The sequence below is a fragment of the Erinaceus europaeus genome, chromosome 13 (genome assembly GCF_950295315.1).
Source record: "Erinaceus europaeus chromosome 13, mEriEur2.1, whole genome shotgun sequence".
Classification (NCBI taxonomy): Eukaryota; Metazoa; Chordata; class Mammalia; order Eulipotyphla; family Erinaceidae; genus Erinaceus; species Erinaceus europaeus.
The window spans coordinates 82,886,359-82,901,842 of NC_080174.1; the positions used below are offsets into that span (position 1 = coordinate 82,886,359).

Below are 15,484 nucleotides of genomic sequence, written 5' to 3' on the forward strand. Positions count from 1 at the left end.
TCTTGTGCTTTGTGCCACGTGCGCTTAACCTGCTGTGCTACCGCCTGACTCCCTAATAGCAGCTTTCAATGAAGTGGTTGCAAAAAATTTTAAGCAAAAGACACAAATTTAGGTGATTTTTTTTTTTAAAAAAGAACAGTGATAACATTCTTTTTACTTAAATTACATGTGATGTTAAAATATGGGTATAGATAATAAAAAACCTTTTTAAAAAATTTTTTTTAAAAAGATTTTATTTATTTATTAATGAGAAACATAGGAGGAGAGAAAGAACCAGGCATCACCCTGCTTCATGTGCTGCCGGGGATTGAACTCAGGACCTCATGCTTGAGAGTCCGATGCTTTATCCACTGTGCCACCTCCCGAACACTAAAAAAGCTTTCAAGGGAGTTCCAGTGGTGGGAATTGTGTGGAATTGCACCCCTCTTATCATGTGGTCTTGCCAATATTTCCATTAAATAAAAAAAATATATATATATAGTTCTGTTTCTTAAATATTGCTTAATGAAATGATGCTTTCTGTTTTCAGGTATTTTAACAGCAGTGACAACAACTTACAGTACTGGGGACTGGATTATCCACCTCTTACAGCCTATCATAGTCTTTTATGTGCATATGTGTAAGTTTTGACTCTTTCATGTAACTGTAAGTAAGTATGCCCATAACAGGTATAGGTAGGAATAGTGTGGTCTTGCTTTGGTGAAGACAACTGTAGCACGTCAGTTTATTTCCCCCCTGGAAGCACTACAGAGGTAGTTTTTAGTAACATACAGTGGGGTTTTGTATGACGATGAGCAAGTTGGCCCTGTTTTGTAGCTGAAGTCAGTTTCACATGATTAAATAAAGAGAAAAGCTGGGGGTTGGGCGGTAGCACAGCAGGTTAAGCGCACGTGACGCAAAGCGCAAGGACCGGCATGAGGATCCCGGTTGGAGCCCACGGCTCCCCACCTGCAGGGGACTCGCTTCACAGGCGGTGAAGCAGGTCTGCAGGTGTCTGTCTTTCTCTCCCCTTCTCTGTCTTCCCGTCCTCTCTCCATTTCTCTCTGTCCTATCCAACAGCAACTTCAATAACAACAATAATAATAACCACAACAAGGTTAAAAACAACAAGGGCAACAAAACGGAAAAAAATGGCCTCTAGGAGCAGTAGATTTGTGGTGCAGGCACTAAGCCCCAGCAATAACCCTGTAGGGAAAATAAATCAATAAATCAATAAATCGAGTAAAGCTTAAATGTTAATTGATGCTTTATCAGAGCAATGGCGCTTCTCAGAATAAATTAACTTGTCCTCCGATGTCCTTCTCGCTAAGCGTGATAGAGACTAAAGTCTATGTGTGTATGTTCTGATTTGCAGGGCAAAGGTTATTAATCCAGACTGGGTTGCTCTCCACTCCTCCCGAGGATATGAGAGTCAGGCACACAAGCTCTTCATGCGCACGACTGGTAAGAGCAATGGTTAATGAGTGCACAGTTTGATTTGAAAAACATTCTGGACACACTGATAGGAGGCTCTGTTGTTCTTACTGATTTTAAATATCCATCTGTGTGTATAGGACAAGGTTATAGGTAAGTTAAAAATGACAAGTTGACAGCAGTGATTTGGGGTGCTTTATTACCATTTCGTTTACTTCTTGAAATGGTCACATGGCATACATTCTATTATTGTTTGTCTTTTAGCTGAAGAAACTGAAGCTTTTTTTTTTTAACAGATTTTTATTTTTTTTATCTTTATTTATTTGTTTAATAGAGACAAGTCAGAAGTTGAGAGGGAAGGGGGTGATAAAGAGAGAGAGAGACAGAGAGACACCTGCAGCACTGCTTCACTACTTGTGAAGCTTTCCCCCTGCAGGTGGGGGCTCGAACCTGGGCTACTGGGTCCTTGTGCACTGTAACATGTGCGCTCAACCAGGTGTGCCACCACCTTGCCCCTGCAGCTTTGTTAAGTGCAGCTAATAGCTACAAATGGAAACTTTAGTTGTTTAGGCAGCTGGTTTATTATTTCCAAGTCCCTTTAGCCTTTTTCTTTTTTTTTATTATCTTTTATTTATTTATTGGATACAAACAGTCAGAAATTGAGAGGGAAGGGGGTGATAGAGAGGGAGATAGAGACAGATAGATAACTGCAGCACTGCTTCACCATTTGCAAAGCTTTCCCCCTGCAGTTGGAGACTTGGGTCTCGAACCTGGGTCCTTGTGCACTGTAACATGTCCACTCAACAGGTGTGCCACCACCGGGGCCCAGCTTTTCTTCCTAAAATAAACCTTTGGATCTATCACGTACAGTGTATTGCTACGCATTGTTGCTAAATTAAATAATACTTATAGATCAGATCATGCTATTCTCAGAGCTTGGAAGTAATATACCTCTTTCAGATCGTTATAGAATGTAGTCTTTGCCGCTAGCCAAGTTTTTCCCCTAATCAGTTGAAATTTAGTCCGAGTTTGTGCTCTGCTACTCATCTCATCATGGCACCTCGGCCCTAGAAGATAATCTAGCTGTGTGGTCTTTCCCTTTTCCCTGTTAGTCCTCCTTTTCCTCCCAATGCTTTTGCCCTCTCCGAAGCGCACACTTACTACTGAATTATTCGGTTTCTGAACCAATACATACATTTTCAGGGAATGCACGCCACTGGAGACGGTCTATTCTGTTTTCAGAAAGCCCCAAATCATTAAACATTTTTCTAGTATGTTGAGCACTCTACTGACAAGTCTTCTTAGGTTCTGTTCCCTTGCACTACAAGACAAGCCTAGTTCTTTTTATACCAGTAGAGACATTTGAAGTCACCTTCACTCTGCTCTTAAATACTTTTGCTATTTTTTAGATGACCAGTTTACCGACTGACTGTGACTGTAGGTTTGAGGCCTCTGGTGGTTGTGTGCCATGAATCTGCTTTAGTTGATCAGTGTCATCGTAAACGTGACGTATGGAGCTGAAAACAGATTGCTTGTGTCTAGCACCAGCAGTTGACTATCATTTACTTTATTCTGGATACCATATTTACTGGACTACACAAAAAATAAGCTCTTGGGGGGGGGGTAGATAGCATATTGGTTACACAAAGAGACTCCCATACCTGAGGCTCCAAAGTCTCTGGTTCAATCCCCCACACCACCATGAGCCAGAGCTGAGTAGTGCAAAAAGAAAAAAAAAAAAGTAGGTTCTTTGGAAAACTTTGTTTGTTGATAGAGACAGAGAGGCATAAAAGAGACCACAGCACCGAGGCTTCCTTCAGTATGGTGGGGGCCAAACTTTAACTTGGATGGAGTTTGTGGCAATGCAGCTCGCTACCCAAGTGAGCTATTCCACTGGCTCAGAAAGCTATGTTACAGTGTTTAGAATGTATGTTTATTTTTGCTTGTTCTAAAGAGACTACACATCCAGAATTACAAGTTCTTTTCTTTGAATTTATTTCTCAGTTTTCTCCTTACTTGGGCCATTTTCTCCTTACAAGCTGTTTACATACACTAATAAGTAGAAACTGTTTTTTTTTTCAAATAAATATTCATTTTTTAAAGGATTTTCCTATGCATAAATGTACTTAAGGTATTCATCACACCTGAAAATTGGACTTTTTTTTTTTTGCCTCCAGGGTTATTGCTGGGGCTCAGTGCCTGCACCATGAATCCATTGCTCCTGGAAGCTATTTTTTTTCCCCTTTTGTTGCCCTTGTTGTTGTAGCCTTGTTGTGGTTATTATTATTGTTGCTGATGTCATTGTTGGATAGGACAGAGAGAAATGGAGAGAGGAGGGGAAGACAGAAAGAGGGAGAGAAAGATAGATAAGTGCAGACCTGCTTCACCACCTGTGAAGCAACTCCCCTGCAGGTGGGGAGCCGGGGCTCAAACCGGGATCCTTACACCAGTCCTTGTGCTTTGCGCATGTGTGCTTAACCCGCTACACTACTGCCCGATCCCCGAAAATTGGACTTTTATAGGTGTTGAAAACAATTGTTTTCCTTTCCTTTTAATAGTCTTTTTTTTCTTTTTAAAACATTAATCCCCCAATAAAGAAATTTTTTAAAAAGTCTTTTTTTTTTTAAGGAACAAGTCAGAGCAAAGAAAATTAATTTTGAGTATATCTGATTTAATGTGAGGAAATTTAAAAAAAAGCTCTATACTGTCATGTCAACTGAAGTTAGACCTACGTGAAGGGAATACAGAGGCTTGGAAGTGTAAAGGGTTTATTCAAACTAGGCAGGAAACTCGGATTAATAGAATTCCCTATCCTGGTGGATCCATGCTTAAACTTTGCTTGCTTTTGCCTTCTTTTCCAGTTTTAATTGCTGATCTGCTGGTTTACATACCTGCAGTGGTTGTGTATTGTTGTCGTTTAAAAGAAACATCAACAAAGAAAAAGGTAAGTTTTAAAGCAATTATTTTATCTCTGATATGCTTCTTAGCTTCACTGTTTAAGTGTAGAGCTTAAAGGAAGCCACTTTCGGGAACAGACAGTGGGGTCCAATGTCTTTTTGGTCAGTTTTCATTGAGAAAGTTATCAACTTAAAAAATTACATTCATCTCAACTATAATAACAAGATGCACTAGATTTAGAAGACAAGTGTGCTGAAATTATTGTTTGACTGATAAATAGATATTTTTTTGAGTTGACCTTCTGAGGATGGCTAAACTGGAAAGCATCTTAAAAAGTTGCTAGGTATTCTCATTTTCCCAGCTAACAAATGGAAATGCTTCCTGCTGATTCCAGTTGATGACCTGTTCGGACACATGCTTCTAAAAACGCTTCCTTTGATATGTACCTTCTAGTGACAGTTTCCATTTTACTAATGTTTCTTTCCTATGAAAACTTCAGTGTCGAGTGTTGTTTTATGACAAGTGCGATATTTGGATAAATAGCAGGGAAGAGGGGTAGAATTTGCTGCTGTCGTAAATGAAGCCTATTTTACCATGTTGGATTTGAATAGCAAATTACTGTGTGTTCCTCAATGTTTTTCGTTACAGATCACCAGTTTGTTGTGTATACTGCTGTATCCAGGCCTTATTCTTATCGACTATGGGCATTTTCAGTATCCTTTACAAATTTAGAAATGAAGTCAAATACATATTAGGAAGTCATTATTTGTATAATATTACCATTCAATAATATCTTCCTTATTTTGGTATTTGCTTAGATAACGTCTTTTTTTTTTTTCTTTTCTTTTTTTAAAAAAATATTTATTTATGAGAAAGATAGGAGGAGAGAGAAACAGAACTTGATATCACTCTGGTACACGTGCTGCTGGGGATGAACTCAGGACCTCAGGCTTGAGAGTCCACTGCGCCACCTCCCAGACCACAGATAACCTATTTTCACAGTGATATAAATGACTCTGTTTACTGGATTTTTACTTGAAGGGTAAAGTTCACTTTTACTTAAAGTAGAAGTGCTTTTTTTTTTTTTTTCTCATATTCATTTGGCGTGAGAACACTGTGTTGATAATTCATTAGCTCCTAGAGCTAGTTTAGTATTGGAAAGTGTGCCTACCGTAACTACACCCTCTCAGTTATTAAGAAATAAAAAGTTAATTTATATTCTGTGTTTTATACGTTATCTGACATTGACAAAGAACAGGTAGTCTTTTAAGATTATAATGTATAGTCCCACACCACACCCATCATTAAAACTCTGCGTCCTCACCCTCCCACCTCCCAGAGATAACCACCATAGTTCTCACAAGACTTAGAAACACTTTGCTTATTTATTTATTTTTTGCAAGTTTATGTGTACCAGTTCTCTAGATTCTACAAATGAGTGCAACCATCCAGTAATTGCCTTTCTTCTCTTTACTTATTTCGGCATAGTCATCTCCAGTTCCATCCATTTTGTCTCAGGGGGGACACAATCTTACCTTTTTATCACAGTGTAGTATTCCATGGAATTTATATGCCATCATTTCTTGAGCCAGTCATCTGTTGATGGGCACTGAGGCTGCTTCCCCTCTTTGGGCTATTGTCCTATATATTTATATTCTGTCAACATATTTTTCTGAGCAAGACAGCGAGGGCGAGTGGGGAAGAGAGGAAGGGTACATGGTCCCAACATGTATGCAGCTCTCTTGGTGCTGCTATGCCTAAATCATGTTCTCTTGAATCATCTACCTGTAAATGGATATTCAGGCTGTTTCTAGATCTTGGCTACTGTAAATGCGGCCACCATGAGCCAAAGGGGGTGCCCGTATCTTTTTCATAATCTCTGGGATGCAGTTGTGTTGGTGGCAGGTATAGTGGTGAGCATAGCTGCCTTCCATAATCTCTGGGTAAACAGTCAGAAGTGGAGTAGCTAGACCATAGATGGTAGTTGTGTTCGGGTTGGTCAAAGGCTCTCCATATTGTCCCGCCTAGTGGCGGCACTGATTCATATCACCATCCTTAGTCTGAGTTCCTCCTCTTCACCACATCTTCACCGACAATATGTTTACAGCTAAACATGTCTCCCATTTCAGTTTGCCCCTTTTATTGTTACCACTGAGGCTTCACCAGGCTGTTTTTTTTTTTTTCCAGGTACGAAGAGAGAGGTGGAGACAGAGAGAGAGGGGAAAAGATACCAGAGCATCAAGTTTACTCCAGTGTCGTAAGGGACCAGATCAGGCTACAGCCACATTGTACATAGCAAAACAGGCACACTGTCTATGATAAATGTCTTTCTGGCCCTTCTGTTTTTAAAATTATACTCTCCTGGGGGGCTGGGTGGTAGCGCAAAGCGCAAGGACCGGTGTAAGGATCCCGGTTCAAGACCCCGGATCTCCACCTGCAGGGGAGTCACTTCACAGGCTCAGGTGAAGCAGGTCTGCAGGTGTCTGTCTTTCTCTCTCCCTCTCTGTTTTCCCCTCCTCTCTCCATTTCTCTCTGTCCTATCCAACAACAATGACATCAACAACAACAACAATAACCACAACAACGATGAAACAACAAGGACAACAAAAGGGAAAAAAAAAAATCCTCCAGGAGCGGTGGATTCATGGTGCAGGTACCGAGCCCCATCGGTAACCCTAGAGGCAAAAAAAAAAATTATACTCTCTTCCATGTTACTGCTTTCTTCCTCCTTATTTTTTTTCTTTCTTTAACTTCTTTTTTTTTTATTACTGATTTACATCACTTTAAGATATTAGGGGTGTAATTCAACACCACTCCCATCACCTGGGGCTCTGATGTTGTTTTACTATAGCAATATTATTAGTTTTTAATAATATATTTTTCCTTTTATCATTTTATAAGGAGGTGTGGTTAAGGGTTTACAGTACAACTGCTGATCCATTTTCTCAACTACCTATGAGAAGTATCTGTAAAACTAATTAAGCATAATATAGAAGTATAGTGATTTCAGTCAATTTTTTTTTAACTTACTCTTGGAGCACAGACAGCAGAAATACTCTAGATTTTGGTATGTTGTTATTTTATGAAAATTTTCCAGGATAAACAAAGCGTCGTATTAAGTATTTAGAGTTCTTTTAGATCTAAGCATATCCGTTGTTCTGCTTAGCAATAGCTTTAATATCTTTGAGTTCACATGTCATTTTAAACTTAGTTACCTTCGATATTTCTAATCTCTGTTTAGAAACAGTTGTTATTGTATACTATTTGAAAAAACACAAAAGAATCATGCTTTCTAAGTTAGAATATGCATTTCTTTTCATAACTGAGATGATTTCCTTGACACAGGAACATGTATAATTCTGTGAGTCTTGGCTTTGCTTTATGGGGTGTCCTTGGTGTGTCTTGTGACTGGGACCTGCTTGGGTCACTGGCGTTTTGTTTAGCAATAAATTATAAACAGATGGAACTGTACCACTCCTTGCCATTCTTTTGCTTCTTACTTGGGAAGTGTTTGAAAAAAGGCATCAGAGGAAAAGGGTGAGTAACTTTTAAGCACTAGGATTTTAAAAACTGCTTCAGAGAATTTATCTAGCAAACTTATCAAGAGGACAGTAATCTTTCCTTTTGCCCTTTGCAGATTCCTGATTAAAGTGTTGGTTATGGGGTAAGAAGAGTGAGGTCATGTTCTATATTGTTTTACTTTAATCCTAACTAGGGAGTCGGGTGGTAGTGCAGCGGGCTAAGCGCACGTGGCGCGAAGCGCAAGGACCAGTGTAGGGATCCCGGTTCGAGCCCCCGGCTCCCCACCTGCAGGGGAGTCACTTCACAGGCAGTAAAGCAGGTCTGCAGGTGTCTGTCCTTCTCTCCCCCCTCTCTCCATTTCTCTCTGTCCTATCCAACAGTGACAACATCAATAATAACTACAACAATAAAACAAAAAGGACAACAAAAGGGAATAAATACTAAATTTTTTTTTTTAAATCCTAACTAGAGAAATAATTTGAGGGTGGCGGTGGCACACCTGGTTACACAGATATAGTACAAAGTGTAAGGACCCACATAAGGATCCAGGTTCAAGCCCCCAGCTCCCTACCTGCAGGGGGGATGTTTCACCAGCAGTGAAGCAGGTCTGCAGGTGTCCATTTTTCTCCCTCTCTCTCTCTCTTTCTCTCCTTCTCCCTGTCCTCTCTCTGTTTCTCTCTGTACTATGCAGTAAAATGGAAAAAATAGCCACTAAGAGCAGTGGATTAATAAAATGGAAGCACTGAGCCCCAGTGATAACTGGAGGCAAAACATAAAAATTGATCAAGGCATTACTGCTTTTGATTTGTCAACGACAACAGTTTATTTCTCATAGTCCTAGAGGCTGGGTCTAAGCTGCACCATCAGCAGCGTAATGAGGGCCTGCTTGCTAGTTCAGAGACAGCATCTTCTTGGTGTGTCCTCTTCCTCCAAGGCCTCTTTTATAAGTGAACTATTTTTTTCCTTTTTTTTTTTTTTTTTTTGTCTCCAGGGTCATTTCTGGGGCTCAGTGCCTGTGCTATGAATCCACTGCTCCTGGAGACCATTATTCCCCCTTTGGTTGCTCTTGTTGTTGTAGCCTTGTTGTGGTTATTATTGTTATTGTTGATGTCATTCGGTGTTGGATAGGACAGAGAGAAATAGAGAGAGGAGGGGAAGACAGAGAGGGGGAGAGAAAGACACCTGCAGACCTGCTTCACTGCCTGTGAAGTGACTCCTCTGCAGGTGGGGAGCCGGGGGCTCGAACTGGGATCCTTACACTGGTCCTTGCGTTTTGCACCATAAGTGAACTTTTAAACTGTCACTTGGGTAGACTTGCACTTTTGTCCAATATTCACTGCGTAGACTTATTACAGTGAATTGGCATTTACTTTATTGGATGTGAATTGACACTCCTTAAAATGCAGGAACTTCTATTTAGGTTTCTCAGAATTTATGAACGTGCCCTGAGTTTATTGGTTGTCTCTGTTCTAGGTTTGTGCTGTTCATCAAACTAGCTTTTACCGTTGTGGCTTCCTTCAGTCTCTGCTGGCTGCCATTCTTTACAGAAAGGGAGCAAAGTCTGCAAGTTTTAAGAAGACTCTTCCCACTGGATCGTGGATTGTTTGAGGCATGTTTACAAACTTCCCTTTTACTTTCCCTGTGAACTTTGCAGATTGCATGTTAGAAGACACAGAAAGAATAATGACTTCATTCTTTCCTGTACTTGATCCAGAATACAACCTCTAGCTCAACTGATAGGTAATATTTCTGCCATCCTGAGGCCCATAATTCAAATGTCAAATGTATGTTTTCTTCCTTCCTTTCTTTTCTTTCTTTCATTCTTCCTTTTTTTGTAATTTTTTTTTTACTTTTTTATTTATAAAAAAGAAACATTGACAAAACCATAGGATAAGAGGGGTACAGCATCGCACAGTTCCCACCACCAGAACTCCGTATCCCATCCCCTCCCCTGATAGCTTTCCTATTCTTTAACCCTCTGGGAGTATGGACCCAGGGTCATTGTGGGAGGCAGAAGGTGGAAGGTCTGGCTTCTGTAATTGCTTCCCCGCTGAACATGGGCGTTGACTGGTCGATCCATACTCCCAGCCTGTCTCTCTCTTTCCCTGGTGGGGAAGGGCTCTGGGGAATCAGAGCTCTAGGACACATTGGTGGGGTTGTCTGTCCAGGGAAGTCTGGTCGTATCCTGCTAGCATCTGGAACCTGGTGGATGAAAAGAGAGTTAATATACAAAGCCAAACAAACTGTTGGACAATTATGGACCTAAAGGCTGGAATAGTGCAGGTGAAGTGTTGGGGGGGGTATCCCCCTGGGGGGGGAGTCCTCTAGATAGCTAGTAGGCATATTTTAGTTATATTTCAAAGGGCCTGTAGCTATACTAGTGGGTTTTTGTTGTTGTTGTTGTTGTTGTTGTTGCATAAGCCTGAAATCTGATATGCAGGTGAATCCTAATTATTGTCTGGGGAGAATGTATGTTTTCTTAATGAAATAGAAATCATAATAAAAGACAGCATAAGAAGTTGCAGCGAGGCCGGGCGGTGGCACACCTGGTCGCGCGCACATGTTACAGTGTGCAAGGACCCGGGCTGGAGCCCCCAGTCCCCACCTACAAGGGTAAAAGCTTCACAACTAGTGAAGCATGGCTGCAGATGTCTCTCCCCATATCCCTCTCTACCTCTCCGTTCCCTCCCAATTTCTGGCTGTCTCTATCCAATAAATATAGATAATAAAAAAGTTAAAAAACAATTTAAAAAACTAAAAAGAAGTCACAGTTACAAAGCTAGCATTTCTGTAATTTTTTTTGGTTTGTTTATATTCTCATTTTCATGCTAGGAAATTTATTTATTCGCCTCAGAAAGGTCTCATAATTATTTGATCTATAACCTTCTTTCATAGTAATTTTTAATGAGAATCTTTCATTCCATTTAATGCTAGCTTAATCACTCTTGTTAAATTTTTATTACATGGATAATTTGGTGATTTAGATTTAGTAATTAAATTAAGCAAACCATTTTGGATAACACAAAGGCCTTTTAATAAAGTTAAAGACAGCATATTTATAGATAATTTGCTTTTGAGTAAACATTTCAATTTTTAAGAATTAGAAAAGCATGCCTTTCTGATTTTTGAATATACACATTGTTATAGACTATCTGTTTTTAAAATTTTCTTTTTTTATATTTATTTATGTTCCCTTTTTTTTGTATTGTTGTTGTAATTGATATCGTTGTCGGATAGGATAGAGAGAAATGGAGAGAGGAGGGGAAGACAGAGGGGGGAGAGAAAGATAGACACCTGCAGACCTGCTTCACCACCTGTGAAGCGACTCCCCTGAAGGTGCTCGAACTGGTATCCTTACGCTGGTCCTTGCGCTTGGTGCCACGTGTGCTTAACCCACTGTGCTACGGCCCTACTCGTTATAGAGTATCTTTCAGTGGCTTTGTGGGAAGATGGAACCAGAATTTTGAAAGAAGCTATAAGAGCGTTTGGTGTTAGGGAAAGACATCAATACATGACATGTGTGTTGATAGGGATGCTGATGCTGATGCTGATGTTTCTGATTATTAGAAATCCTCACTGGGGGCCAGCCAGAAGCACAGCGGGTTAAGAGCACGTGGCGCAAAGTGCAAGGACCTGCTTAAGGATCTCGGTTTGAGCCCCCAGCTCTTCACCTGCAGGGGGGTCACTTCACAAGTGGTTAAGCAGGTCTGCAGGTGTCTGTCTTTCTCTCCCCCCCTCTGTCTTCCCCTCCTCTCTCCATTTCTCTCTGTCCTATCCAACAACAATGACTGCAATAACAATAACAACAATGATAAGCAACAAGGGCAACAAAAGGGAAAAAAATGTCCTCCAGGAACAGTGGATTCGTAGTGCAGGCACTGAGCCCCAGCAGTAACGCTGATGGCAAAAAAGAGAGAGAGAGAGAAATCATCACTATTACTGCCTTTTCACAAGGAGCCAGATACTTCACATGTCATTTTACTTGAACCTTTCAATCATGCTGAGGTATCTGTTATATCCATGTTACACATCAGACATCTGAGGGCAGAGAGCGTGGCAAAAATGGGGTTTAAACTTTGAAAATCGTGTTCACTTCTTTTTGGTGTAGCCTTGAACTGTATGTTGCCTGGTTCTATTCTTGCCTTCTATTTCAGAAATTGTGTTAACATGTTATCATAATAGTGAACATCGTACCTGTCTAATGATGATGTCTCTCATCTTCATTCATTCCTAGACCTCAAAATCTGCAGGGCATTTTCTTTTGGACAGAGGGCAGCAAAGCAGGATGGCACAGTTGTCAGTGACAGTTCCTTTTTGATGTTTTATCTGTGAACCAAGCAGTTGTATAGACAATGAGTTTCATAAACAGAACTGGGGTTACAAGTGTCATTCTGAAAGCGGTTCTAGCATAACTAAATAATGTCTTCAGATGCTTTTGATTTCTTATCAGTTTATTCTCCTCACTGGAGGTAGCTAGTACGTTAAGTCATTTCATATGTGTGGTAAGATGGGTTAGATAATATGTATTCTACAAATCAGGAAAAAAAATAATTTGAAAAATTTCCAAAGATGAATAACTTTGGTATTTAGGGATAGTGTGTGTTTTTTTTTAAAATATTAAATATTTTTGGAACTGTTCCCTCTCACTATGATAGATTAATGATTCAGATGAGTTCCCATTGCAAAATGTGACCAAGTAAATGCTTGAGAATGTGTGATTACGTGTATTCATTCTTTGAGGAGTTTCATCGACTCAGCTGTTAATAGTTTTAACAAGTCTCACACACTGAGCGGCATGGCTCATTCAGAGTTTTTGGACTATCCTTTTTATTGGAGGGGTTAATGACTTACAGCATATTTGTCTATACATGTTCAAGATTCCCTAGTTCTGCATAACAGATGCCTGCTGCATATTCTTGTCAACCCCATCAAGGAACCTAGGCCCCTTCTCCCCCCCCAGCTCCCCATTCTGTTCCCTCCCCAGAGTCACTTGCTTTGGCGCAGTACACCACCCCCAGTCCACGTTTCACCCCGAGTTCTCCCTTTGTAACTCTTGTCTTCCAAGTTCCACCTACATGTGGAGTCATTTTGGACTATACTTTGTGGAGCTTACATTTCTTTATTTTCTCTTTCTTTTCTTTTTTTTTTTGCCTGCAGGGTTATCACTGCCAGCACTACAAATCCACTGCTCCTGGAGGCTATTTTCCCTAGTTTTTTGGGATAGGATAGAGAGCAATTGGGGGTGGCAGATAGGGAGAAAGAGAGACACCTGCAGTCCTGCTTCACCACTCATGATGTATCTCCCCCTGCAGGTGTGGAAACATTTCTTTCATTTATCCTAAGTGTACTTTCATCTATATCTTTTCAGGATAAGGTAGCTAATATCTGGTGTAGCTTCAATATCTTTCTAAAGATCAAGGATATTTTGCCACGTCATATCCAGATAATTCTCAGGTAAGGAAAATTCTCTCTCTCTCTCTCTCCTTCTCTCTCTCTCTTTCTCTCTCTCCCCCCCTCTCTTCCCACCAGGGTTATCTCTGGAGTTCAGTGCCTGTATGACTCCACCATTCCCAATGATGGTTTTGTTCATTTTAATTTCATTTTTCTTCATGGAGATGAGAGACAAGAGGAGAGGTTGCAGGTTGCACCCACAGCACCACTCCACCACTTGTGAAGCTCCCCCTGTAGGTGGGGACTTGGGTGCTTGAACCCTGATCCTTGTGCACAGTAACTTGTGTGTGCTCTGGATAAGCCGCCACTAGGTCTCCGCAACAGCGTTATGGAAATCTCTCATTGCCCTGGCATCAGGAAGGGCTGAAGCGTTCTTCACTAGTGATTTTTCCATGTAGCATAAACCAGTCTCTTCTTACAACAAAGCTTATTTGAAATCTTTTATGTGAAAGGTTTTCTAGATGGCTACCTATGTCCTTCCTACGTAAACAAAGAATGTAGTAAACATGATTTAGTATTATCCTGGAGAGTCATGAATTTGAGAGGTGGATCAGGATTCAACCAGAGAAATAGCTTGAGTAAGAGATTACGTGTGTGTGTGTGTGTGTGTGTGTGTGTGTGTGTGTGTGTGTTCATTATGGGGAACTGGATTGTGTAATTGTGAGACAAACTGAACTGGAAGTCTGTATGGAAAGTGCTCAACTCAGGAAGTAATATTGAGGGGGAAGGAAAAACTGACTTAGAATCATCTGTTGGATAGGGCTATTCAAATGCTTTTAAAGGAATATTATTTTATTATTTTGAATGGTAACTAGCTTTTGGCTCTCTGTTTTTATAGCTGGTCTTTTCTTATTGGGGAGAGGGACTTCACTGGTTTGGGATGACTTTTTCAAGTAGAGAGAGAGAGAGAAAGACAGAAACAGACACAAAGCATAGAGAAAGACATCATCGAACTGAAGCTTCCTCCAGTGAAGTGAGGGCCAGGTTCAAATCTGGGCCATGTACATGGCCAAGAGTGCAGTCTCTGAGCTATTTGGGCAGCCTGCTTCATATTTTTAAAAAGATTTTTAATATTTATTTATTCCCTTTTGTTGCCCTTGTTGTTTTATTGTTGTAGTTATTATTGTTGTTGTTACTGGTGGTGTTGTTGGATAGGACAGAGAGAAATGGAGAGAGGAGGGGAAGACAGAGAGGGGGAGAGAAAGATAGACACCTGCAGACCTGCTTCACCACCTGTGAAGCGACTCCCCTGCAGGTGGGGAGCCGGGGGCTCGAACCAAGATCCTTATGCCGGTCTTTGCATTTTGCACCATGTGCACTTAACCCGCTGCGCTACTGCCTGACTCCCCCTGCTTTGTATCTTTGCTAATAAGTGATACTAAAAACTAAAATAAGGAACATGGACTGTATTGCTTTGTTATATTGTCATATCAAGTAAGCATGTATATTTCTGTTTTGGGATGTTATCTGGTTTTACAACTTCATTTTGAAATGTTGATAAATTAGTGATAGATGATGTGATCCTTATGCTTAGATATTTTTAAGCTATCTGCATCTATAAAGGAAACATTTTAATTGTCATTATTTTTTTTTTTTTTAGCTTTTGTTGTACTTTTTTGAGCCTGCTTCCTGCATGTGTAAAGTTAACACTACATCCCTCTCCCAAAGGCTTCAAATATTGTCTGGTAAGTTTCTCATTACTTTAGATGCTTAATTATTGTACCAACTGATCTTTCTGAAATAGTCAATTCTTTTTCTTCCTCTGAATAGGGCATACTGGGTTGTGAACTGAGCATTCGTTTATTTGATGAAGACTTATTGAGTGTTTAGTGTAGGCACTGTGGACACTAGACTGAGCAGTCAGACTTTCAGTTTAATTCAATGAGTATTGAATTTCTGCTTTGTTTGGTCAGTGAGATAAAAGTTACAAGGACATATACTTAAGTAATCATACTATAAGGCAAATAGTGTTCTGTCAGGTACAAATAAAGGTCATAATAGTGTGCAAAAAGTTTTACTTTGGGGACAGATTTTATTTACTTTTAAAAGGGTTTATTGGGGAGTCAGGCTGTAGCGGGTTAAGCGCAGGTGGCGCAAAGCACAAGGACCGGCATAAGGATCCCGGTTCAAACCCCGGCTCCCCACCTGCAGGGGAGTCGCTTCACAGATGGTGAAGCAGGTCTGCAGGTGTCTGTCTTTC

General features: G+C 40.4%; 1 protein-coding gene across 4 annotated transcripts in view; it reads left to right on the plus strand.

Moving 5' to 3' along the window:
* ALG6 (ALG6 alpha-1,3-glucosyltransferase) overlaps positions 1-15,484 on the plus strand; it is a 36,570-nt gene that overhangs the window by 14,608 nt on the left and 6,478 nt on the right. For 3 of the 4 annotated variants that reach the window (XM_060206332.1, XM_060206333.1, XM_060206331.1), the window contains exons 4-11: positions 530-619; positions 1,355-1,443; positions 4,275-4,357; positions 4,960-5,024; positions 7,663-7,848; positions 9,307-9,442; positions 13,202-13,287; positions 14,885-14,969. In XM_060206332.1, the coding sequence (XP_060062315.1) occupies positions 530-619; positions 1,355-1,443; positions 4,275-4,357; positions 4,960-5,024; positions 7,663-7,848; positions 9,307-9,442; positions 13,202-13,287; positions 14,885-14,969 (820 nt within the window). The remainder of the gene's footprint in view (positions 1-529; positions 620-1,354; positions 1,444-4,274; positions 4,358-4,959; positions 5,025-7,662; positions 7,849-9,306; positions 9,443-13,201; positions 13,288-14,884; positions 14,970-15,484) is intronic. The other variant, XM_060206334.1, reaches the window with a different exon arrangement.